Source organism: Talpa occidentalis, unplaced genomic scaffold, assembly GCF_014898055.3.
Source record: "Talpa occidentalis isolate TD23 unplaced genomic scaffold, MPIMG_talOcc4v2.1 talOcc4.11, whole genome shotgun sequence".
NCBI classification, from domain to species: Eukaryota; Metazoa; Chordata; class Mammalia; order Eulipotyphla; family Talpidae; genus Talpa; species Talpa occidentalis.
Genome location: NW_023601104.1, coordinates 2,666,441 through 2,691,506, shown reverse-complemented (window position 1 = coordinate 2,691,506; position 25,066 = coordinate 2,666,441). Strand labels below are relative to the sequence as shown.

Sequence of the window (25,066 nt, the reverse complement as noted above, 5' to 3'; positions counted from 1 at the left end):
CGCCCGCGCCGCAGCGCCCCCCGCGCCGCCCGCCGGGAGTGCAGCTTGGCCGGGCCGGACGCCGCAGCGCCCCCAGCGCCGCCCGCCGGGAGTGCAGCGCCGCCCCGCCCCGCCCCCGGCCTCCGCCCCGCCCCGCACACTGCCCCGCCCCGGCCTCCCGCCCCGCCCCCCAGCCACCTGCCCCGCCCCCCGGCCGCCGCCCCGCCCCGCCCCCCAGCCACCTGCCCCGCCCCCCGGCCGCCGCCCCGCCCCCGGCCTCCCGCCCCGCAGCCACCTGCCCCGCCCCCCGGCCGCCGCCCCGCCCCCGGCCTCCCGCCCCGCCCCGCCCCGCACACTGCTCCGCCCCGGCCGCCCGCCCCGCCCCCGGCCACCGCCCCGCCCCGCCGAGTGCTTCAGGTGCTTCAGGTGCTGCCACCCGACGTGGCCTCCGACCTGAACGCAAAGACCGCGTGACCCGCCGGCGCTCGCTGGCCCAGGTGAGAACAGTGAGGCCCCAGAAGCGGAGCTGTGGGGTGGGAGGGATTCAAAAAAGGCGCCAGACCCCTCCCTACCCGCCAGCCCTCAAGTTCTGAAGGGAAAATGCGAGCGCAGGCACAAGAGCGAGCCTTTGGGGGGGGGGAGGGCCGGCCCTGGGGGTGAGGGCCTGGCCAGCCACAGGGCGGCCAGATGTAGCCTTTGCACTGTCCCTTCTCACCCCTCGCTGAACCCCGCAGCCCCGGCCGGTGGCCACGCCCCATCGTCCAAGTCCAGCAGATACTAGGACCAGAGTTGTCTGAAAATGTCGTTTTTATTTAAGCACAATATTGAGACACAACATATACATTTGTACACGGAGAGAAAACACCTTAGGAGTTCACAAAAGCTTGGTCACTGCATTTACTAGTCTATGGCTCTGGGGGCTGAGAGGGGAGCAGCCTGAGGCAGCCTCCAGGTGGGCCCAAGTCCTGGCAGGGGAGTGTTAGACAGCTTTTTGATAAGCCCCCTCAGTCCACACGCCCACTCCTACCGCCTCTGGAGGACAGGGTACAGGTTCTACCTGTGGACCACGACAGTGACACAGCCCCTGGGGAATTCCCAGAACCAGTGGAAGACTTAAGTCAGGGTGTGAGAACCCTGGAAGGTTAGTCCAGAACCCTCAGAAAGGGGTGGCTCATTAGTCTAGGCAGAAGGATACAGATCTGGACTGATTACCCCTGCCTCCCTAAGTCAGGCAAGCTAGATATTGCTGATGGGGAGCAGAAAGCACCAGGCCAGCAGGTAGAATCTGAGGCCAAGGCCAAGGGCAGCTGTCCCACAGGAGAGGAGGGAATCATAAAGCACACCAGGACAGCAAGACCCCATCATTGAGAAGCCTGCCAAAGGCTGGGGAGGACACCTTGGGGTCACTGTCCTCTGTCCCTCCCCACCCCCATTGCACATTCAGTAAGTCTAGAGAGAGAAGGGCTCAGGGAGGGCCCCAGAGGACATAAGGTACTCCCCACACCAGAGGGTGCAGGGGGGCCTACAGCGCTACAAATCTGTGAGAAACAGGAGACAGGCGGAGCCTGGGCCAGAGGCCTGTGAAAGTCCAGAGACCAGCCCAAAGTGAGCTGGAGAACAAAGCTGTCTACCCTTCCAGACTACAGCTCACCTAAGGTGTGCCCACAGGAGGCCGCTCCAGCTGGGGCAGGAAGGGAGGACAGCCCTAGAAGCCATAGTCTAGGTCTGTGCAACCAGATTCAGGCCAGGCCTGTGGGGGGAAGAGTGGAGTCTGAGAACCGCCACAGAAACAGAACTCCAGCTGGGTAGGCCCAGGTCAGCTGGAGCCCGTCTGTGTGTCAGGGTGCATGTGTGGTCTTGGGTGTCAGCCCCCTGCTTCCAGAGAGACAAAAGAATCCCATCAAACCACCACCAGAGAAGGAAAGAATGTTTTTTTTTTTTCTTTTCTCTTATATAAAAAAAGTCCCTGTCCCTTCCTCCTCTCCACATCAGTGGAAGGGAGAGCTGGTTGCTGAGGAAGGAGCAAGAACCATGGCAAAATCATCCCCGGATCTATGCTGGGCGTAACCACTGCTTAAGGCACCCATGAAAAGTGCAGCTCAGAAGGCAGGTGAGAGAAAAGGCTGGGGCAGAGGGAGGAGACTTAGGAAGGCTAATTCCCCTGGAAGGCTCCTCGGGCAGCAGATGAGGCAGCGCTGCGCAAGGTCCTGTTGCTGAAGATGCCCTGGGAAAACTCCTCCTGGGCCTGCTGGAAGCTGGCCCCTGTCCGGCGGTACAGGGAGTGCACCTGTGGAAAGAGGCTGGGGTGAGAGAAGCCTGTGGGCCCACGAGGAACCCCATCATCCGGTTATGCTCCCAAAGGGGGCCAAGCAGGAACCCAAGCCTGCCTGTACCCCCACCCAGAGCCTTGGAAGAAGTTGCTGGACCTAGAAGGCCCCACCATATTGATGAACATCCCATGGCCAAGGCAGGAGAGGCGCTTGCTTGCTCTGACTGCTGACGGCCCAGTGCCCACCACTCACCCGCTTTAGGAGGAAGAGGGAGAGCACCGCACAGAGGGTGAAGAAACCAGCCACCACCATCATGATGATCGACACGGCCAAGTCTTGCTTCAGTGTAGTCAGGGCTGCCATCCAACCACTACAGAGGAAGGAAGAGGCCAGAATGGGAGTGGGCCCCAGAGGTCCCCACAAGATGTTCTCTTCTCCAAATGGCTGCTGTATCCTCACTACCCTCTACCCCAGCCTCTCTGCAGGGTAGAGTTTTGTGGGCCAGAAGCCCTGGTCTGTCAGAGGCTAGGTCTCAGTGAAGGCCAACAGGTCCCACCCATACTGCCCACAAGGTATTTCTGGTCTGTGTTTGAGGCCTGGAAGGGAAGAGGTGGCTGGCTGCTGCCCTCAAGTTCTTGAGTTGCTCTTCTTTGGGGCCTGAGGGGACATGGAAAGCCTAACTGCTTACTCCTGAGGATCTGCCCTTTGGGAAGGACCACCACTGGCCAATCCATTGCACTCATTTTCTTTTCTTTCTTTTTTTTTTTTTAAAGATTTATTTATTTGCTTATACAAGCACTGGGTACAGTCAGAAGTGGGGAAAGGTGAGAGAATTCACCAGAGCCGAAGTGGGGAGCAGAGCAGGCAGAAGGACCAAAGTACACTGCTGAGGGGAGCAGCAGGGGGCAGGAGAGGTCTGCACGCCATGTGGGACCCTCCTCCAGTGCCGAGGAGCAGCTGGGGATCGAACCAGCACTGCAGAGGCTGCGGGCAGCTTTGCAACCCAGCACTCAACCGCTGCGCCACCAGGGAGGCCCCTGCACTCATTTTCTTGATCTCTGCTCCTTCCACTGAAGCCCAGAGACAGTCCTGCCTCTGTCCCATCAGTCATAGCACCTTCCTGAGCCCCAGTGTCCCAATTTCAAGACATGCTACCAAGCTACAGTTACCAAAACGTTATGACCGAGACATAAGACAAGATCTACAGGTCAATGGAACAGAGTTGAGAGGCTAGAAATATATCCACACATCTAGTGTCAACTGGCAGCTCACTGCCCACATCTTTCCTTTTTCTCTTTTCCTTAATAAACTTGCCATGTACACGGCAGACCTCTCCTGTCTCACCCGCCGCTCCCCGCCGCGGTATTTTCAGTCAGTCTGCCTGTTCTGCTCCCCATTCTGTCTCTGGTGAGTCCTCTCACCCCTGCAACTCTGGCCTGTACCCCAGTTCTTGTATAAATAGATAAATCTTAAACAAACAAACAAACAAACTTGCCATGTGCTGATGAATGGTGAAAAAACCATCTAGTATCAACTGATTTTTGACAAAGGGTGAAATAAGGAATGAATAGTTTCTTCAACAGTGGTCCTGGGACAACCAGATACCCACATGCAAAATTCCACCTCTATGTGTACACCCAAAAAAATATAAAAAAAGTAATTCAAAATGAACCAAAGACTGAATTATAAGAGCTTAAAGTTTAAAACAGGGAATTCTACAGATTTGGCAATCGTTTTTCTTAGGTATGACACTGAAAGCAAAGCAATGAAGATAAACTGGATTTCATCAAAATTAAAAACTTTTGTACAGTAAAGGACACTATCCAGAGTAGAAAAACAATACACAAGAGTGGGGAAAAACTATCCAGAATATATAAAGAACTTGACAACAGGGCTTCCCTGGTGGCTCAGGGGTTAAAGACACAGCGCTGTCAAGCTTTCACCAGCCACTGTAGCACGAGTTTGATCCCCGGCCTGCCAGGGGGCTACACACTTGGCATGGCAGACCTCTCCTGGCTCGTCTGCTGCTCCCCTCAGCAGTGTATTTCGTCAGTCGGCCTGTTCTGTTCCCCACTCTGGCTCTGGTGGATCCTCTCATCCCCCACACCTCTGGTCTGCACCCCAGTTCTTGTATGCATAAATAAATATATATATAAAAAAAGAACTTAACAACAAAAAACCCAATCAATAAATTAGCTGACAATTTGAGTAGAATTTTTCTCCAAAGAAGATATTACAAACCAATAAGCACATGGGACATGACCAGCACTATTCAGGAAATGCCAAGCTAAACCACAATGAGGTACCACGCTTCTAAGCCGGCTGTAATAAGAAAGGAAAGTAAGTGCTGGCAAAGGTGTGGAGATGGAGCGCACACACAGAGCTGCTGGCCATGGAGAATGGTCTAGCTGCTTGGGGAAAACAGCTGGGTGAGTCCCTGGCAGACTCACCCCCTCACCCAGCAATTCCACTTTTAGGTGTCTACCCTAGGAACTGAAAACAGTCCTCAAAAATGTGTACAAATATGTTCACAGCAGCACTATTCACCACTGCAGAAAGGTAGAAACCACCCTGCTGTCGTGCAACAGATGACTGCATGGACAAAATACAGTCTATCCAAACAATGGAATGTTATCCAGCCACGAAAGGAATGAAGCGCTGATTCAAGCTACAACATTGGTGGACCCCGAAAACATGACCCTAAGTGAGAGAAGCCAGAGGCTAGAAGCCAGCAAGTCCAGACAGAGAAAGCAGTGTCTGGCCAGGGGCCAGGGGCGCTCCATCTCCACACCTTTGCCAGCACTTACTTTCCTTTCTTATTACAGCCGGCTTAGAAGCGTGGTACCTCGTTCCTGCAAAAGAGGGAACGAGAAGTGGCTGCTTTAAAAGTATGAATTTCCTTGTATGGTGATAGAAGTGTTCTGGAAGTAGAGAGTGGTAATGATTGCACATCCTGGGAACACACTAAATGCTGCTAAATTGTATACAGTGATGTAAGAGGTAAATAAAATAAATTTATGTGTATTTTACAATCAACAACAACAACAACAAAAAAACCCAACGCTGGGTGTGATGAGGTGAAAGGCTGGCGGTCACAAGAGCTCATCCAGGTAGACCCAGGGCGGGCAGTGAGGGGCAAACCAGGACCAGAGCTCGAGCCTCCAACTCCTGGCCCAGGCCCACACAGCAGCCATTAATCACCGCCCCTTCTCCTAGGATCTCACTTAGGATAATGAATGATGAAATCTGGTCATCGATCAAAGAGGCAGATTAGAAAGAGCAAGGCAAGAAGGAAGTGGCCCCTGTCACGGCTCTGGACTTGTCAGCTCTACTAGCAGGAGGAGACCAAAATAGTGCAGCCCTTCCAGATAAGTGCCAGCCTGACCTTTCTGTAAGGCTCCTTGTGCAATGGGGCAGAAAGGAAAACACCAGCCACCAGCTCCTTTCTGAGACAGATTCTGAGCAGTGGGCTGCAGCACCCAAGAAATGCAAGCCGGCTGTGTGCTGGGTGAGTGCAGCAGCAAGAGGGTGTCCTCCAGGAGAGGCTAGGGTCGTCTCTGCAGTTACACTGTCTCCGGGAGAAGTCACAGTACAGGGCAAAGGCAAGGCAGCCACAGCAGTTGCCCACACGCAAGGGCCAGTCTGGGACCGTGGAAGTAGCACCCGCCCCAGAAGGCAATGTAGGAGAAAAGGAAGAGGTGGCTATAATTGTAGGACACAGCCCTGCCAGCCCAGGGATTCATGCCAAGTTCATTCACAACACCCCAGAGAGTGGCCCTTGCATGTGGGCAGCTGCTGTGGCTGCCCTGGCCTTTGTAGGCCCTGCACTGTGACTGCTCCTGGAGACAGGGTAACTGCAGAGACCCTAGCCTCTCCTGGAGGACGCCCACTTGCAAGGCAAGACGGTGAGCGGCGACCAGTGAAGAACTGGCGACGGGTCACAGAAGCGGGTCCCTGCTGGCCTGCCCACCCCTCTCCCTGTCAAGGCAGGAAGAAGCCATCGCTGGGGCTCTCTAGAAGCTGGGAAAAGAGGCAAAATAGGCTGAGGCCACCTCCACCGCAAACTTCCCTCTGTGCAGCTCAGGCCTCACCTGTCCCCCAAGCCAGGGATGCCAATCAACTGGATGATATAGATGCCTATTTGACAAAAAAATATAAGGAAGAACACGAAGAAGCTGAAAGAGTTGTCGGACCTGTGGAGAAAGAAGGAAATAAGTCACACGAGGGCTTGGGGCTCACAGCATTCCTCACTGGCTATGACATCTCACCTCACTATGCGGCGGGATGGGATAGCAGACAGAGCTCTGGGGGTCAGTCACACTGTCCAGAAGGACAGACATACAGACATTCACCCCCATAATCAAAATAAGCTTGCCTTTTACTACCTTCCAATTCAAAGTGTCAATGCTTAACCATTTGTCAAATTGCTGATGTTATAAAAAGCCTGATATGGGTGAGGGAGTGGTGGGTGGCCCAGAGTGGTAATACCTGATGGGGGTATCCCAACAGTACCTCAATTGAAAACAGATAAATTATTTTTTAAGAGTCCATGAGGAGTACTTATTTTCATTTTGTAACAGAAGTTCTAAGCCGGAGGTATAAATCTCTAATACAACCATAGGCCTGGGGGAGGAAAAGGCATTTGAGGAGCAGGGAATTCCAGACAAGCTGGTGTTTCCAGCACCTCCGTCTCCACGTCATTGAGGACATGAATTCCGCAAGGTTCAGGTCCTGCCTGCTGGTGCTGCAGCAGGAACTCTGAGGCACAAAATTCCAAAGGCCCTAGGGGTCTGTGTGGTGGCACCACGATGCTCACAGTATCTGGGCTAGGTTGCCGCTCAGAGGTGCTTAAGAGTTTGGGGACGAGGGCGCATGTATGAACAGGCCAGATAAGCCAGTGGGAGGCCCCGCCCCGCTCAGCCAGAGACGCAAGGCCCAGAGCCTCGGGAGGGAGCTGAAGGAAGTCCCCGCTCTCTTCCCCGTGACTGAAATCCCACCGCACCCACAGACTGCACCCGCAGTGGAAGCAGGTAAGGCTCCTGATCCCCATTCCAGTCTCCAGTGCCCGGTTCCAGGACAGGGTCCAGCGCAGACCTCAGGCCTGACACTGGAGGAAAATGGCTCCTGACCCACCTGTTCTCACTATGGTGGCAACGAGAAAGAGAATTTCCCCACCATTTTATTCAGCTCTAAGACTGGCATGGGGGCCCAGGATTACGGCCCTTGGCCTCCTCCCTGAAGGCCACCCATAATCACCCCTTACCCAGCCCCACTCACCTAAAGGCCTTATAGATGGGTCGGTACCAACAAAGGAAGGCACAGGGGGTGAAGATCAGAAACCACAAGATCGAGAGGCCAAAATCCACGCCCCTGCTGGTGTCGACTAAGAACCAGGCCAGGCAGGCAAGCAGGTTCAGAAACAGAGTCACCGAGTGCACTGGGGACGGGGAGGGGAGAGAGAGGTGAGCTGGAGGCTCCACCCTCCAGCAAACCACCCTGGCAAACCACCATGGCAAACCACCCTCTGCAGAGGAAACGAGACCCATGCTAGGAGGGCAGCGGCAGAAATAACAAGAGGACCTTGGCTGGTATGTAGACAAGGTTAGCTCCTAAATCCTGGGACCTCAAAACCAGGCACCAGGGGTGGCAGGACAGAATGGGATGCAGACCCAAGGGCTAATCCTTGGGAAATGCAGGCACCTCTTCCCACCATGGAGCTACAGCCATCTTTCACCATCAACCCCAGGGGGCTGTGGGGAGAGGGGTCTCCACCCAAGGAGGGCCTGCTAGCGTGGTAGACTCTGCAGGAACGCAGAAGCTCTGTTAGTCGCCCCTACCTGATCTGTGGTCTGGAATCGTACTTTCTGGGAGATTCCCAGGACAGGGAGGAGACTGCACGAGGCCAATTATATGGGCAGAAGGTCCCCTCACCCCGGCCCAGCAGTGAGAAAAGCTGGAGGTTACAGAAAGCCTGGATACCAGAAGCAGCCAGAGGAGACAAGGCTCTCTTGCCGTGCCCCATTTCACCCTTGGGCTTGGAGGGCAGGAGCGGGACTCACACATCCAGAGATAGTAGAGCATCTTGCATATCCGCTGGTAGTCGGCGGGGATCTCTGCGGAGAAGTCCTGATAGAAGCAGGGCTTGACAGGGAACCAGGAGGGCAGGGGCGGCCAGTTGTTCTCTCTCACTGTGTGGGAAGAGGGGGTGAGGTGAGGCCCAGCAGCAGCACACTGGAGTGCAGACACTGGCCTGGCTCACGGGCAAAAACAGGATTCCCAGGGAGCACCAGCAAACGGGGCTAGGGGTCTTCACAGGTGTGGAGTAGAATGGAAAAGGTGATGGGGCACAAAGAGACACTCACAAGGTCACTCTGGACCTTAGGGCCTCACTGGTGGTTCCGGGTTAACGATACAGCGCTATCAAGCTATAGCCAGCCTGGGAGCTACCCACATGGCGCAGCAGACCTCTCCTGACTCGCCCACTGCTCTCCTCAGCAGTGTATTTCAGTAGATCTGCCTGTTCTGCTCCCCACTCTGTCTCTGGTGAATCCTCTCACCCTCCGCACCTCTGGCCTATACCCCAGTTCTTGTATAAATAATCTTAAAAAAAAAAAAAAAATTGGGCCTTCCTGGTGGCGCAAGGGGTTAAGACGCAACCTGTGAAGCTGTCCGTGGCCAATGCAGCACAAGTTCGATCCCCAGCCAGGGAGCTACCCACATGGCACAGCAGACCTCTCCTGACTTGCCTGCTGCTCCCCTCAGCAGTATATTTCACTCAATCTGCCTGTTTTGCTCCCCACTATGTCTCTGGTGAATCCTCTAACATACCCCCTTCCCCACATCTCTGGTCTGTGCCCCAGCTCTTGTATGCATAAATAAATAAATCTTTAAAAAATAAAATTAAAAAAAAATTTTAAAAAAAAAAGAAAGAAATTTTAGCGCTGGGAAGGAATCCAAAAAGAGTCTACATCCGTTAGGTATACACTGCAGGTCTCCCACCTGCCCCCCTGCTCCTCCTCCCTGGCATTCTAGGACAAACAAGAGGCCAAAACAGGGGTGTGAAGAGCACAAGAGACTAAGGTGATGGCACACAGGTGACTTGGTGGTGGGAATCTCACAGGGACTGCACCTGAGAGGAGAAAGTGTTCATTGTACGAGAAGGAAGAATGATGCAAAAAAAACCCCAGAGGTCAGCAAAGCTCCTCGGCTGCCTGGGAACCAGAGGGTCAGTGAACTCTCCTGCCCAGGCACAGCTAGGGCCCAAGGCCTCCCTTACCGTGTAAGTTGGCCACACTGTTCTGCAGCTCCCGCTCCTTACGCTCCAGTTCGGCCGCTTTCCTGTCCAGTTCTTCCTGCTGCCGGAGCAGGCTCGCCTGGGCTGCAGAGGCCACGGCCTGGAGGGAGCAGGGGAGGTGGCAGGCAGCCAGACATGACTATCATGGTCAGGAAATCAGGCGGGCCCTGCCCCACACACGACAGCCAGCTGGGAGTCCCAGACCCTCAGCGTCTTGGGTAGCTGAGAGCACCACAGAGGGACCAAGGCCTACTGCCCTACCCCCCCTCTGCCCCTAAGCCATGACTGGGGCTCTCCTCTCCCTGTATCTGAGCTCGAGCTAGAAGAGCTACCCCCGGTCTGGAGTCCAGGCAAAGTCCAATTGTGGTAACCTCGGGGGTAACCTCCAAAGGAGAAGACCTCACAAGCTGAAACCTAGGCCTCACCTGAAGAGCCTGGAGGGTGAGTGTGGAGGGGAAACAATGCAGAGCTCCCGCAGTGTGTGGGGAGGACAGACCGTGCATCCTTGGAGCCTCAGGGATCTCGATTTAAACACTACCTGTTCTGCTCCCAGGAAGCAGCGCTGAGGTCCGCCTGCACTGAGGTGACCACCTACACCCTAGAACAGCCGCTTAGGCTTGGCCTTCTCTGCCCGGCCTCCATGGAGTGCAGTCCCAGTGTTAGCCCCTTTCCAGACAGAGCAGGGCCTCGGGGAAGGCAGCTCCTAAGGCCACACAGAGCAGGGTCCACACCAGCACTCCAGCAAGGGCCTGCTCCTGCTGGCGCTGCCGCTATTGGGGCCTGGTTCCTCCCTAAGTCTACACTCCTATTAGGGAGCAGCTATCAAGCCAGGACGAAGAGCCAGGCATACGTGAGCGCACGCATGAGTGCATGCACAAACACACTCATACACTCTCCAGGAGTTCTCCAGAGACCCAAGACTGCCTTTAGTGTGTGTATTTCAGGTGCTGGGGGTAGAAGCAGTCCCAGAGGTGACCCCGCTATACCATACTGAGGGGTTCAGCCTCCTTTCCCCAAGTCTGTGACTTCAGCTGAACAGGGCCCAGATGCCAACATCCCACCATCCAGCTGAGCGAGAGAGCCCTCCCTGCAACAATCCTCACCTCCTCAGGGTCCCAGGGCCAGCACAGAAGCACTTTCGGAGCAGGGCTGCTCGGTTTGTGGAGCAACCTGGCACCCCTAGAGGCCGAAGCCCCGCGCGGGCAGGGTCCAGGCAGCACGTCCTCACTCACGCTCACCTACGTTGTGCCTACCTTCGGAAGCTTTTGCATGTAGCTGTCTCTGAGAATACTATCTCCTCCTAGTAGCATCTGCCTCTCTGAGAGCTTGCTCACTGCCAGGAATCTGGGAGGCAGGAACTTGCTGGCCTGCCTAAGCAGGAGCTGCAACATACAACTCCATTGGGGTCACACCCTCAGGCAGCAGGAGGGGGCGAAGGCAGTGAGGTGAGCGGGGGGGGGGGGGGGAAAGGTGCAGGGCACTAAGCAGACAAGAAACCCGGGGGCAGCGGAGGGACAGAGAAAAGAAGGAAGGAGGGAGGGAATGAATGGGAGTGGGCCGAGGGGGAGGGGAGTCCGGCCCTGAGTGAGAGCGAGCAAACCACAGGCCCCAGGAGGCCGTGGCATGGCACAGCAGGGGCAAGTGTTCCCTGCGAGGACACCAAGGACCCCAGCCTGGCGGCAGTGGCGGTGGGGAGGGGCAGGGCAGACCCTCCACTTGTAAGTGACCAACAGGGCCCTTGAAGGAGTCGAGGATGAAGGCCCTCTGCCCGCCCCTAATCTCAGGGTTCGCTTCCTGGTGTGGGCGCTTCCCTTTCCGGAATGGAGAGCCTGCGCAGTCTCTGGCAACAGTACCTGAGGGGTTGGCTGGGCTGGTTCCACGGAGGGCTGGAGAACAGCCGGCTGTGAGGGCCCGGGGAGCTGTGTGACAGGAACCGTGGTCGCTGCATTGGTCTGTGGGGGCAGATGAAAGGCGGGGAGTGAGAGGCTCCGCCAGTTGGCTATGTGGGGGCAAAGACCCAGCAGGGTGAGCATTGTGCCCCTCCCTGAGACTCCCCCTGCCGCTCCCCAGCCAGCTGGCCTTAGGCTCTGGGCAAGGTAGAGCCGCTGGCCTGGCTGGACCCAGAGCTCTCAGGTGTTGCCCTGCCCTCCTCAGGAGGAGCCCAGACCATGGCTCCCAGTGGAGGTTTAGTGACTCCCTCATCTCCCCCTCGCCCCGAGCTCGGGTCAGGACTGTCCCTGTGAGGGCTACAGCTTCTCCGAGCTGTCCGTCTCCACCAAGTCTCTGTGCCCTAGAGCCCCCAACACCACCCAGAGGCCCAGGACTCAGAAAGAGGGCATCTCACCAACCTCTGAGAAAGGGTTGAATTCAGCCAGGCCACCTTGTGGGGCATTGGTCAGCTGGGTCACAGAGGGATCCTAAGGAGGTTAGAAAAAGCCATTAGAGGGCCTCCCCGGTGGCGCAGCGGTTGAGCGCTGGGTTGCGAGGCTGCCCGCTGCCTCTGCGGCGCCGGTTCGATTCCCGGCTGTTCCTGGCCACCGGAGGAGGGTCCCACATGGCGCGCAGACCTCTCCTGCCGCCCGCTGCTCCCCTCAGCAGTGTCCTTCGGTCCTTCTGCCTGCTCTGCTCCCCGCTCTGGCTCTGGTGAATTCTCTCACCCTCCCGCGCTTCTGACTGTACCCAGTGCATGTACGAACAAACAAATAAATAAATAAATAAAACATGCCTCTATTAAAAAAAAAAAAAAAAAAAAAAAAGAAAAAGCCATTAGAATGGAGAAAAGTAAACCTTGGTGAGGGCGAGGGCCCCGGCTGGCCCTCAGCCCCTCCCGGGACTAACAATGGTAGGGACAGCGCCCCAGGAATCCTCTCCTGAAGGTTCCTGTGCCTGCCTGGAGCTGCAATCTCGTCTCCTTTACTGGAAAGGGAGGCTTTGGCCTGGATGACTTCCCTAAGCAAGCTTCACACTCAGGACACATGTTTGTTTGTTTTTAAAGATGTATTTATTGGGCCTCCCCGGTGGCGCAGCGGTTGAGCGCTGGGTTGCGAAGCTGCCCGCAGCCTCAGCGGCACCGGTTCAATCCCCGGCTGCTCCCCGGCCACCGGAGGAGGGTCCCACATGGTGCGCAGACCTCTCCTGCCACCCGCTGCTCCCCTCAGCAGTGTACTTCAGTCCCTCTGCCTGCTCTGCTCCCCGCTCTGGCTCTGGTGAATTCTCTCACCCTCCCGCGCTTCTGACTGTACCCAGTGCATGTATAAACAAAGCAAACAAACAAACAAATAAATAAATAACATGCCTCTATTAAAAAAAAAAAAATAAAATAAAGATGTATTTATTTATGCATACAAGAACTGGGGTACAGGCCAGAGGTGTGGGGGGGTGAGAGGACCCACCAGAGACAGAGTGGGGAACAGAACAGGCAGACTGACGAAATACACTGCTGAGGGGAGCAGTGGGCAAGTCAGGAGAGGTCTGCTGTGCCATGTGGGTTGCTCCCTGGCCAGCCAGGGATCAAATTTGTGCTGCAAAGGCTGCGGATTGCTTCACAGTGCGGTGCTTAACCCTTTGCGCCACCAGGGAGCTCCCAGGACACATGTTCTTATTAGTGGCCTTTAGAGATTCACAACAGTTCATTATATTCACCTCCAAGGAGTGGGGTTTTTTTGGGGAAAGGGTGTTTGGGAGGTAGTGAATGGGGTAGTGTGGACGGCAACTTACTTTTCACTTTAGAACCTTTCTGTACCGTTACATTTATTATTTCACAGATAGCATTTGTGGGTCTCCCTGGTGGCACAAGGGGTTGAGATGCAGCACTATGAAGCTAGCGGCAGCCACTGCAGCACAAGTTTGCTCCCCAGCCAGGAAGCTACCCACATGGCGCAGCAGACCTCTCCTACCTCGCCCGCTGCTCCCCTCAGCAGTGTACTTCGGTCAGTCTGCCTGTTCTGCTCCCCACTCTGTCTCTGGTGGATCCTCTCACCCCCCGCATCTCTGGCCTGTACCCCAGTTCTTATACATATAAATAAATCTTAAAAAAAAAAAAAAAAAAAAAAAAAGCATTTGTTCCTCATTTTTTTTAATGGACAGTTTATGGTTCTGGAAAAAAATACGCCACTGGCCGCCAGGCTGACTTCATTAAATCTGGCACGCTTGCTAGGAATAGAGATGTGAGAGGCTCAGACGAAAAGCCAGAAAAATGTTTTGGGTTTACTTTTTTTTCTGGATTCTGTTTTTTTTAAATGCAAAAAATGTCCTCAGAATGCAGTCGTTTCCAGAGTTTTCCATCTTTCCTCTCCCATCTTATCACTGCTGGAGGCCAGCCTCTCCAGCCCAGGGTCTGCATCTTCCTTCCTGACACAGATGGTGTGGGGCACGTGTCCCACCAGAGAGCGATGCCTGGGCTCTGGGGAGAACAGCGGGGAGGAATGAGCGTACAGAAGACTTGGCCACAGCCCCTGTTCCAACGCCTCACTGAGCGCCCCCCTCAAGCCGGCCTGTGCACCACTGTGCAGCTGCTCCTGTCCTTCTGGCCCAGCCTTCTCTCCTCAGAAAGCCTCCACAGGCTGGATTCCCCACCACAATGTTAACATCAGACCCTCAAAGAACAAGCCCCTCAATTTTCAGGTGTGGAAACAGACGCTGGCCAGGGGACAGTACTCGTCCTGGATCTCCAAATGGGAGTGGGTGCCCAAATCTCAACATTTATAGAGTTGACAGTCAGTCCCAAATGTGTTTTCTTTTTCACACATACTCATTCTCATCTTCCCACTTGAGCCCCTGCTTCTGGAAGGGGAGATAGTGTCTTCCCTGGTCCCGGGGCCTAGGCTATAGAGCCGGGTACACAGTTCCCACTCACGCCGTCTGGACAGGCCTCGTCACCTGCACTCCCTCCCAGTGTACTCTGCAGGGGGCAATGTTGCCTTTCTAAGCTGGACACCACACCAGCCTAGTGGCTGCTACAACCTGGAGAAAGTGACAAGGTAAGATTCAGGAGACCTGAGGCTGAAGGAACTGACTATGAAGTTATTCGTTGGTTGAACAACTAGCAGATTTCTCCTAAAATTACTGGGCGTGCAAGGAAGGTTTGGGACTTAGTATCTCTTCTCCTTTCAGGCATGAACCACAGCAGAGTGAGCTGAAGTCACTGAAATCACATCCTTTGTCCAAGGAACTGGTCACTTGAGCCTGATTACCTACAGGCCGGAGGAAGGGGTGGCTCTGGTAGCAGTGTTAGGTACGGGCATCTGCACCTGGCTGAAGGCAACATCCAGCCCCATAAAGAGGGGCCATTTCCTTTCCCAATGTCAGCCAAAAGGATTCTGGGAGGTGGGGAGGGAGGAGGGGCTGGCCATCCTGTCCACACTGACCCTTCCTGCTTTTTCTACCATCTTGAAACTTTTGGCCCTGAGCCCCTCACTATAAACCAACCCTGTGTCCACTAGAGGGCTGTAAGCTCCGCAGCCAGATGTTTCTGTGTCTAGCTCACACTGACCTCCCAACCCTTGGCTGGGAGAGCAGAAGGGCTGATGCAGAGCAGAAGCCCAGGTAATGGATGAGAATAGATGCTGTAAGCTGCAGGCCCTCCAACACATTCTCTAGGAGGCACTGCCCAAATGTGAGGGCAGAGAGAAGTGGAGGGCACTGCATCACGGCAGCAGCCTGTGCCCAGCAGCACCTTGCCTGGAAGAGGTGCCTGGAAGACTGGGCGACGTGGGCACTTCCATCTGACAATACCTGGGCTCTTTCTGGAAGAGGTAGGGAGCTTCAAGAGTAGTCGGGGCCCAGGGATGGAGGAAGTGGGGAGAGAGGGGGACTGAGGGTGGATGCTGACATTTGCTGAGTGTCTACTGTGTGCCAATAGCAACCATATTGTCATGAAAGTCTAGCCATTCCAGAACTGGCCACTGAGTCAAATTGTCAGAAATGGAGGTTCTACCAGCCTTTTTGAACCTGGCTCCTTGGGAGAACAAAGCCTCACTGCCCTAAGGCTTCCATTGTCCCCAGTGACTTTTCTCCTGTGCCTCTAGGTGGCCCTGGTTTCACGCCATTTTTCCACCCCAACCAGCTGCTGTTCTGTGGCTCAGATGAGGCATCTGGCTGAGAAAGCACGTCTGCCTTCAACCTCATGCCAAGTCAGTGAGGGAGAAAGAGTCAGAGCTTGCAGGCAGAGAAAGGTACAGCTCAGAGAGCAAGGTAGTTCATCTAGAGTCCTGTGGTAGCGGGGCCTGACTCTGAATTCACGTCAATCTAATGAGTGATAACCCAGAGAGAATGGGCCCTGTGGAGCTGCTTGCCAGTGCACCCCAAAGCCTGGGCAGTGCCAAACAAGCAGAAAGTACGCAATCTGTGTGTGGCTGAATGGGTGAACCCCACTCTAAAGGGACCCTGACGAGGATATCACAAGTGACCAGATGATGACAGCTTCTTTCTTTATTCCCTGACTTCAGGGCCTCCCCTGGTGGTGCAGGAGGTTGAGCACAGCGCTGTGAAGCTGTCCGCAGCCTCTGCAGCGCAGGTTCGATCCCGGCCAGCCAGCGAGGGTCCCATATGGCACGGCAGACCTCTCCTGTCTCGCCCGCTGCAGTGTATTTTGGTCCATCTGCCTGTTCTGTTCCTCACTCTGTCTCTGGTGAATCCTCTCACCCTCCCGCAAGTCTGGCCTGTACCCAGTTCTTGTATAAATAAATCTTTAAAAAAAATATATTCCCTGACTTCAGAGAGCTGGTTCTTGAGGAACAGCCCAGGTAAGAGAGGAGGAGGCTTATGAGTGAGGACCACACTGACAGCCTCGCGTAGGGACCCTCAGCTTTCGCTCTGAGTCACAAGTAAGTCAACAGCCACAGCCTCCTTTTCCACTCATGGAGCACCAAGTGGCTTGAAAGTGGGTCAAGCCGTTATTTCAAAGGCTGGTGAGAGCTTAGTTTCACCAATGAAGAAGTAACCTAAAACCCCTCAGTGCCCAGAGGACTCAGACTGACTAAGGTCTTTTACTGAATTTATAACAAAACGTGCCTGAATACAGTGTGGCCCATTCACGAGCAGTCACACACAGCGTGGGGGACGCACCGAGACAAACAGGCGCAGCTCTTGCCCTCCTGGGGGCCAGTCTGGTAGCTGAGCAGAGAACACAGGGCAGGAGAGCCCAGGCTGGAGCACAGCCAATAGGGGGTCCCCAGGAGGGCTTGAAGGAAAGTGGGGTACCAAGGGGAAGGGGGCGAGAGAGCCAGACCCAGGCAGTAAGGCTCATCCCAGCTGGGCAGGGGGCATTTCCGCAGCTGCAGCGTGAGGGACCAGAGAGGCAGGCAGAGTTAGGCTGCAGCTCTGGTGGGAAAGGCCTGGCAAAAACACTGTTTTCACTGGTTTGGCGACCTCTTCATGCTCCACACAGTCCTCTGTGACTTTTCCTTGCTTTCCCATCCCACCCTCCACCCAAGCTCCCACTGTGGGGTTGCTTTCAGGTTCCTGATAAACACATTAAATAAATACTTCAGAGACTAAACACTCAGCCATTTTCTCTGGGAGGCAGAAAGTCACTAATGTTTTGGCACCTCGTTGAACCCTGTTTGCTTTGGAAATGAGATTGGGTGCAACAGAACAAGGAAGGGCCATCACCCCAGCCTGGCCAGCTGGGTCCCAGATGCAGCAAGAGACGCAGCTAACCGGGGCGCTCTCTCGCCCAGAACCTGAGACAGCATCCTAAGGAGTGTGCCAGAAACACGTGAACATCTGCATCTGCAAAGATAGCCACTGCAGCGGTACTGACAATAGGAGAAAAGGCAGGCTTATGCAATGACAGAGGGTAGGTACATATTTGGTGTGCACGCAGCCTCGCAATGGCCCATTAATAATCACAGTTCTGAATACAGGGCTGGGACACAAAAAAGGGCTTAGTTATACGAATACCCAATGATCGTTTTGTCAAAAGTCCTCATACAAAAAGAGGCTGGCCGGAAAGCACATTAAAATAACAAAGGTTGCAAAAGCCTGCCAAGGGCTGGATGATTTGTTTTCTGTCTTCCAAAGATGCAATAATGTGACTGTTACTGTTAATTTAAAACACACTTATATATACACACACATCTAAGGAGAGGGCGCTGAGAACCTACCAAGTGAGGAAGGGGTATGCTCGGGCGCCCATCCCCACCACAGCAGGGATTTCTGATGGCCTCGTACCCAGGCCTCCCTGACCCAGTGCTCCTTCAGCACAGTCTGTCCCTGGTCAAGCCACTTGCCATCTGCTGCCACTTTATTCTGTTTACTCGCCACACAAATGATTCACACCAAGTACAGGGCTAGGACACCAAAAAAAAGTTGTGGTTCTGGACTTCAAGAAACAAACAGCACAGAGAATAAAAGAAACCAGAGTCAGGAGTGACAGCAGATGATTGATTCAATGCTGCGCGAGAGGGTCGGGGGCCACAGCAGAGGGACTGACAAGCTGTCTGCAGGTTTCACTGTGGTGGTATCTGAGTGGAGATGAAAGAAATTTCGCAAGCACTAACGAGGGAGGCAAGACCAGCATTCACAAATACACAGATTCTTGAAAAGAGTTTGCAACTGACAGCTCTGAGGCATGGGGTGGGGGGGGGGGAGAAGGAGAGAGAACAAAACAGGGGAGGGAAGAGCACAAGGGACTGTGGTGGTAAGAGAACTATAGGGACTGCACCTGAGGGGAGAAATCAAATACTGCACAAAAATGAAAGATGTAAGAAAATAAATCTAGAATTTAAAAAACTTAAAAAATCAAAAGTTCGCATAAGTGATTTTGTTATGTAAATCATTTCTTTGGGTTGAATTCCATGCAAGTTTGTCACTGACCTGTATTCCTGAACTATGAAACATGAATATTTGAGCTAAAGCATAGTTTCTCTTGATAAGCAAGTAAGGGGGTGGGGGGAGAAAGGAGTTTGCATGTATTCAGGATATAGGAGAAGGTTCTGGAAGTTGTGTGGAGCTGTGTTGTGGAGGGAGAGGAGCACCAGAGAGCCAGACTGCAGGAGTGTGGACTTGACCCTCTGGGCAAAGGAGGACAACTAGAAACCCGGGCAGGAAGCGCTCAGGTGGGGTGTGCCAGAGGTGAGGCGAGGACAAAGCCCCGGGAAGGTGGTGGGGGGCTGGCTGGGTCCTAACAGTCCACTTGGGTGACAGTAAGGACTGACCTAAAGCACCCGGGGGTGAAGAAAAGGGGACAGACTCCAGAGTCCCTTCCCAGGCAGGCGGCACTCTGTGGCCAGCAGAGCACGGAGTCGGCGCAGGGCAAGGAGGCAGGGAAGGCAGAGGAAGGAGCCAAGTGACTGGGCCTGCTGGCCTGGGTGGCTGAACAGTGTGACCATGAACAGAGACAGAGATCTGGGAGGAGAGGAACAGGTTTGGCAGCAACGGGGGTGTGGGAGCAGGGCGAGGCTGTGAAGACACTGACTCAGAGGGGAGAGACCCGCGCCTCTGGTTGGCCGGAAATGGCCGGTGAGAGTGGGAAAGGCGGGTGGGCGCCCGGGAGGAAGGGACTCGAGCGCTGGAGGCGTGCGCTCGGTGGAGAGCCGATGTCCTCCTGCAGCCGCGCGGTGGGAGAAACTCCTCAGGTACACAGTGAGAATAAGGTCAAGGACAGAACTCCGGGTCCCCCCTAAATGTCGGAGGCACAAAGGGAAAACAGGCGGAAGGAGGTGCGAGTTCCCCATGTTCCTCGGTCAGAGAGGACGTGTACCCAGGTCAGAGCGGACGTCAGGAGAGGCTGGCCCAACAAGCGCGTGTGTCACAAACACAGACGCACCACAGGCCCAGGGCTCCCAGGAGACACAGGATCGAAGGGTGAGGAGCAGCCTGACGCTGAGCGGGCAACAGGTGGGGCGCGGCCACGCAGGGTGACCGCCTGCTGAGGCGGCTTTTGGTCCTTGGTGCTCTCTTTCCTCTCAAATACCTTTTCTTCTCATCTGCCGGGCCTTCTGCAACTGGCTTCAGTCCTTTCTACCACAGGCCTCTGCCCATCCCCCCTCAGAGCCCTCACAGCTCCTTACTGCCCTCCTAGTCTACCCACGAGTGTGATGAGGATCAGTATTTCTTAGCTTCCCCGTGGACCAGGAGCTCTGGCAGGGCATGTGCCATTTAGCATGTCTCCTGCACGGCCCAAGGAATGGCAGTGATGCACACTGACGTGTCAGTGCCTCCAAAGAGCACTGCTGCCTGGCTCACACCCTGCTCACTCCTAGTGCAAGTACCCCTTGTTTGTCCTGGTTAAATATTACCATTTTTCTGAACACAGGAAGATCCTGCATCAAGTGGTTCTAAAGACAAATGCCTAGAAGAGGAGGGTCAAAGTTCAGTCGGGTGTCTTGGTCAAGTGCTTTCTGATGCCCAGCCCTGGTTTCAGGTGCCAACCACAAAGGCAGCAAAACCCCCAGATCTGGGCAGCTGCCTGGAGTCACAGCTAAACTATATGAACCTTGCCATTTTCAAGTTTAAGTTCATTTTTAAGTTGAAGTCTATCTGGTGGTTTTGTGAATTCCCAAAGTGGGAGTCAGGCTGAGCCAACCCTCTCCGGAAAGTGGCAAAGCCCTCAGTGTCTGTGCAGGGAACTTCATGTAACTTTCTTCAAACCCAAATCACTTTTCTGTCACCACTTTCTCCTCCCACAGAAATTTTTCAAACCCTTGGGAAGCAGCCACACCACCAAGAAGATCTTCAACTGCAAGGAGGCAACGTGTGAAAGTGATATTGTGTGATTTGGCAACTACAAATGCTGAAAAGCTCTCTCTGTTCTGCGCCTCACGCTGCCAGCGAGTCCAGTCCCCCTCAAGATCAACGTCATCCATCTGGGGTTATCTGACAGAGATGACCAGTGGAAAGCAGCCCTGGCATTTGCCAGGGTGATGTGCTTTTTAGTGGACTGCTAAAATAAGAAAATGGACAGCACAATGCTTACTTTAGTCCTCTACCTCTTCATCACCCAACAAGACTCAATGAGAAACGTCTGGGAGCACACACACTGGAATCGGTCCAAAGCAGGGACCCACAGAACTAGAGGCTACAAAGCAGACACACCACAATTAATAGAAGGGTTAGGGAGTGCCACAGGAGGTTGTGAAATCGGCAACACTTGGCTTGCACTTCTTGCTTCCTCCAAGGAGTCTGGTTCAACTCTCCTACACTCTTGCAACTTCACTTTCCAGTCACAGTTCTTACTTTGCAAGTAGTTTTCTAACAATTCCAATTACAACTCCATACAAGGATGAGGCCCTAAAAGCCATGCCCACGATGCAGGGGACGAGGGTAGTGGATAAAGAACATGGACAAGAAAGCAACCCAGGGCGCCTCCCCGGTGGTGCAGCGGGTTGAGCGCAGTGCTATGAAGCTGTCCGCTTCCTCTGCAGTGCGGGTTTGATCCCGATCAGCCAGGGAGAAACCCACATGGCGCAGCAGACCTCTCCTGAGTTGCCTGCTGCTCCCCTCAGCAGTGTATTTCGGTCCGTCTGCCTGTTCTGCTCCCCACTCTGTCTCTGGTGGATCGTCTCACCCTCCTGCATCTTTGACCTGTACCCCAGTTCTTATATAAAAATAAATAAATCTTTTTTTAAAAGAAAGAAAGAAAGCAACCCAAGGCCTCCCTGATGGCTCAAGGGGTTAAGACGCAACCTATGAAGCTGTCCGCAGCCACTGCAGCACGAGTTCAATCCCCGGCCAGGGAGCAACCCACATGGCGCAGCAGACCTCTCCTGACTCACCCGCTGCTCCCCTCAGCAGTGTGTTTCAATTGATCTGCCTGTTCTGTTCCCCATTCTGTCTCCGGTGAATCCTCTCACCCCCCATCCATACCTCTGGCCTGTACCCCAGTTCTTGAATGCATAAATAAATAAATCTTTAAAAAAAAGAAAAAGAAAGCAACCCAAAGGCACACGGGAGTCTCAGGGGCTAATACAAGAACTCGCAAAAATAGGATTCCATGGCTGAATAACTTTTAGAAACGCAGGATCAAAGAAAGTTGAGCAAGCGTCTTTAATATTAGGATTTCTCAGAGCCTTTACCAAACTAATAAGCCTTGTGAATCTTCAAGGAAAATGGAATAAGTAGCAGTGGTTCCCAAACTTCTTTAATCCCCGAACCTGAACACCTTTCAGGGCTAGTGTTATTCAGAGACTTTCCATCCCCACCCACCGGAAAACAAAACAGCTTAGCTAATACTAATTTGTTCTTTTTGCCGCTACCAGTACTCTCATTTCAAGAGTGGTGGCAAAGGTGCTGATGTTACATGTTCCCTTAGCTGGCCTAAAAGAAGCCTAAGGCAAGGTAAGACCAATAGCTGAGCTGCTAACACCTTTAAAATAGTAGCGTCCTGGGAATGAGACCCAGGCCCGGGACCCTTCCTGCTGTGAATTAGTCAGTGACTCTGGCCTGTCCCATCCTCTCAGGGGTCTTGGTTTCCTCATCTCTAAACTAAAGGCGTTAGAAGAAATTTCCAAGGGTGTTCCCAGCTAATAGTAAGTCCAACATGGACTCTGGCAGTTAAGTATATATTGTTTCGTGGTTTTTTTTTAAGATTTATTTATTTAGGGCCTCCCCTGGTGGCGCAGAGTTTGAGCACTGGGCTGCGAAGCTGCCCGCAGCCTCTGCAGCGCCGGTTCAATCCCGGCCATCAGCAAGGGTCCCAGATGGCACACAGACCTCTCCTGCCATGCCCGCTGCTCCCCTCAGCAGTGTGTTTCGTCAGTCTGCCTGTTCTGTTCCCCGCTCTGGCTCTGGTGAATCCTCTCACCCTCCCGCGCTTCTGACTGTACCCAGTGCTTATATAAATAAGTTAAGTAATTTTAAAAAAAGATTTATTTATGCATACAAGAACTGGGGTGTAAGCCAAAAGTGTGGGGTGCGGGGCGGTAAGAGAATTCACCAGAGAGACTGGGGAGCAGAACAGGCAGAGCTACTGAAATACACTGCTGAGGGGAGCATCAGGGAGACAGGAGAGGTCTGCTCACCATGTGGGTTGCTGCCTGGCTGGCCAGGGATTGAACTTGTGCTGCAGTGGCTGGCGATAGCATGACAGCGCTGTGTTTTTAACCCCTGCACCACCAGGAAGGCCCCAGTTAAGTATATTTTCACAGTCCACCATGGAGTGACGGGAAAAATGACTGCTCTAAAGGCTGACTAGGTGTGACAGGCTCCTGAGCTGTGCCAACACCCTGGGTAAACGAGGCTGGGCTCACACCCAGTCCACGACAGGCTATGCCCTCCCAATGTCCCAGCCCTGGCAATCAGGGAAGTAGACACTACCATCACAAGGAGAGGGAAGGCAGCTTTCCAGGAGAAGGAGCTTGGGGCCTCACAGCCAATACTCCTTTGCTCTCACAGCTATGTGCCAAGAGGAAAAACCCAGCCAGTAACTCTTCCCAGTAAGGAAGAGCCAAATTGCAGCCAGACAGCCCTCCTTCCTACACAGGATTCCCCACCAGATGTTGCTGTTTCTAGGACCACAGCTGCTTCCTGTCCTGCTGTGTCCTGGGGCTGCATGATGGACAGACTCTTGCTTGAATGCAGAAGTTACTCTGACCGCAGTTTGCACAATCACTTCTGGGGCTGGAGATGTGATGTTTAAGACTTTTAAGCTATTAATAGTGGGGAGAACTCAGGCAAACTATCCTGCCCACTGCTAGATTGGGGGACAGGCTCTCTGCAGCTTTTGACAGCTGACTGCCTCTGGCTGCCAGATATCTGCAGTCATGTGCACTTCTGACTCTGACAGCGGGGGAAAAAAAAAAAAGAAATCCTCACAAAGGCTACCACACTCCAGTGTTCTACAGCAGTTTTGTAATTAAACAAAAACAGTCACCAGAAGACACTGGCAGGGAAAAAAGCAAATGTTCTTTATTTACTCAAGTAACAGATGACTGCATTATGTAAGAGTCAAGGTCCTTGCAGAGGTTCTGTCAAGAAGCGTTAAGCTACAAGAGGAATATTCTGAATTCCCTGGTACTACAAGGAACAAGCTACCCAAATTTGCCTTGTGGGCTCCTATTGGCTAAGCCACCTTAAGACCAAGAAACAAACAATTTTCTAGTCTCCTTTGTCTTTGCTCTGACCCTTGAAGGATTCGTGGTGGGAAAGCTCACGCTGTGAGTAGCAGGAAGAATCCTTCTGAGGGTTTCCCCTACACCTGCAGGAAACTCTGAAGCTGCCACTGACCAAAATAAAGTGCAAGCAGTGTAAATTCATGTGCCTGGTGACATCCTGACTGAGCAGAACACTCAGGGCTCATAAGCCATGGGTCAGCACAAGCAAGTTCCCTAGAACTGGTTTTGAGCAGACCGGAAAAAAGAGGCAAGGAGCTCTGGAGCTGACAGGAGCCAGTCCTGCCCCTTCATCACATGCTCTTAGCCCAAAGGCTGAAAGGTTTTGGCTTTCAGCGGGATTATTGTTTCTTCCTCTCTGTTTGTCCCAAACGTCAGGTCAGCTCCAAGCGCCTTCCCAACGACTGTGCTGCTGCTGCCACCCCCCCGCCCCCCACAAGCCCATCAGATCAGCATTCTTTATACTTCAAGAACCTCAAGGCCCCCTGACTTCTCCTCCCTCCCAAACTCAGGTCTTCCTGGCTGGCCAGATCCAGTCCCGGCCGGACCGATGGACAACGTGTGGCATTCTTACCGAGGCCATATTCCGGCTTGGGTTACCTCCCCGCTCTCTCCCTGAAAACTTTTCCTGAAAACTCCCTGGGCTTCAGGCTAGCCTGGCTGCTGGGGGGCAGAGGACGGGGAGTCTTGGGACTTCCCACATTTCTCCCTCCCACCGGCGGCTCGCAGCCCCCTCATTAGGTCGCTGTCACTCCACCCGAGAGCGATTCACGGCAGGGGTCTCCCCAAAACTGTGGGGTGGGAAAGCTACACCTGACCGTCACGACGGCGCCCCTCTCCCTGGCGCTGGGGGCGCGCCCTGACGTGTCTGCTGCAGCCCCCGACCCCAGCAGCCCCCGTCCCCAGCAGCCCCCGTCCCCCCAGTCGGGGGGCTCGGGCTGGGGCGCTGGGGGCTCCCACCTCGTCCCCGGCTCCGGCCCCGCCCCCCCGCGGTTCCACCAGGCTAGTCCCGCCCCCAGGCGCTGCGATAGGCCAGGCCCCGGAGCTCGCCCTCTCATTGGCCCGAGAGCCCGTCCCTCCTACGCCACGTCTCCCGGCTCTGGCGAAAGAGGCCCGGGGTGGCAGTCCGGGGCGCCGTGAGGAGCCTGAGTTAGGGGCGCTACCTGGAAGGGGTTTACGTCCACTGGGTCCGCGAAGGGGTTGGTGTCGAAGGACGACATGGCGATCGGGGGCCGACGGGCAAGCTCCGCGAGCGCTTCTGGCTGCGAGCATCCAGCCCCAGCGACGCTCTGCGAGTAGCCCCTCCACTTCCGGGAGCGAGCGGCCGTTCTGGCGCAGGCGCAGCGCCTCCCGGGGCGTGGCCTCGTGACGCCACAAAGCGCGCCCCGCCCCCTGCCCGGCCCGCTCCAGCGCTGCGGCGGGCGCTCCCCGGCCGCTCCCCGGCCCTTCGCCTGTGCTGGGGCGGGGGGGGG

General features: G+C 54.4%; 1 protein-coding gene across 2 annotated transcripts; it reads right to left on the bottom strand.

The window, feature by feature from the left end:
* Nucleotides 1-1,889: 1,889 nt before the first annotated feature.
* Nucleotides 1,890-24,919, bottom strand: SCAMP2 (secretory carrier membrane protein 2). 2 transcript variants are annotated; one of them, XM_037502097.2, is made up of 10 exons: nt 24,758-24,919; nt 11,892-11,960; nt 11,397-11,495; nt 10,797-10,925; nt 9,526-9,643; nt 8,309-8,437; nt 7,527-7,686; nt 6,341-6,442; nt 2,502-2,619; nt 1,890-2,266 (listed from the first exon to the last, which is right to left on the bottom strand). In XM_037502097.2, exons 1-10 carry the CDS (start codon nt 24,812-24,814, stop codon nt 2,132-2,134), a joined length of 1,116 nt encoding a protein of 371 aa, XP_037357994.1. In that variant the 5' UTR covers nt 24,815-24,919; the 3' UTR covers nt 1,890-2,131. The 2 variants fall into 2 exon arrangements, with proteins under 2 accessions (XP_037357994.1, XP_037357993.1); XM_037502096.2 differs by lacking the exon at nt 10,797-10,925.
* Nucleotides 24,920-25,066: the final 147 nt, after the last annotated feature.

Excerpts from the sequence above, each read along its gene's own strand:
- SCAMP2 (XM_037502097.2), bottom strand. The coding sequence starts at position 24,814 with ATGTCGTCCTTCGACACCAACCCCTTCGCGGACCCAGTGGACGTAAAC. Across the intron at positions 11,961-24,757 it reads TGGACGTAAACCCCTTCCAG|GATCCCTCTGTGACCCAGCT; the intron begins GTAGCGCCCCTA and ends TAACCTCCTTAG. Across the intron at positions 2,267-2,501 it reads CCCTCTTCCTCCTAAAGCGG|GTGCACTCCCTGTACCGCCG; the intron begins GTGAGTGGTGGG and ends CTCTTTCCACAG.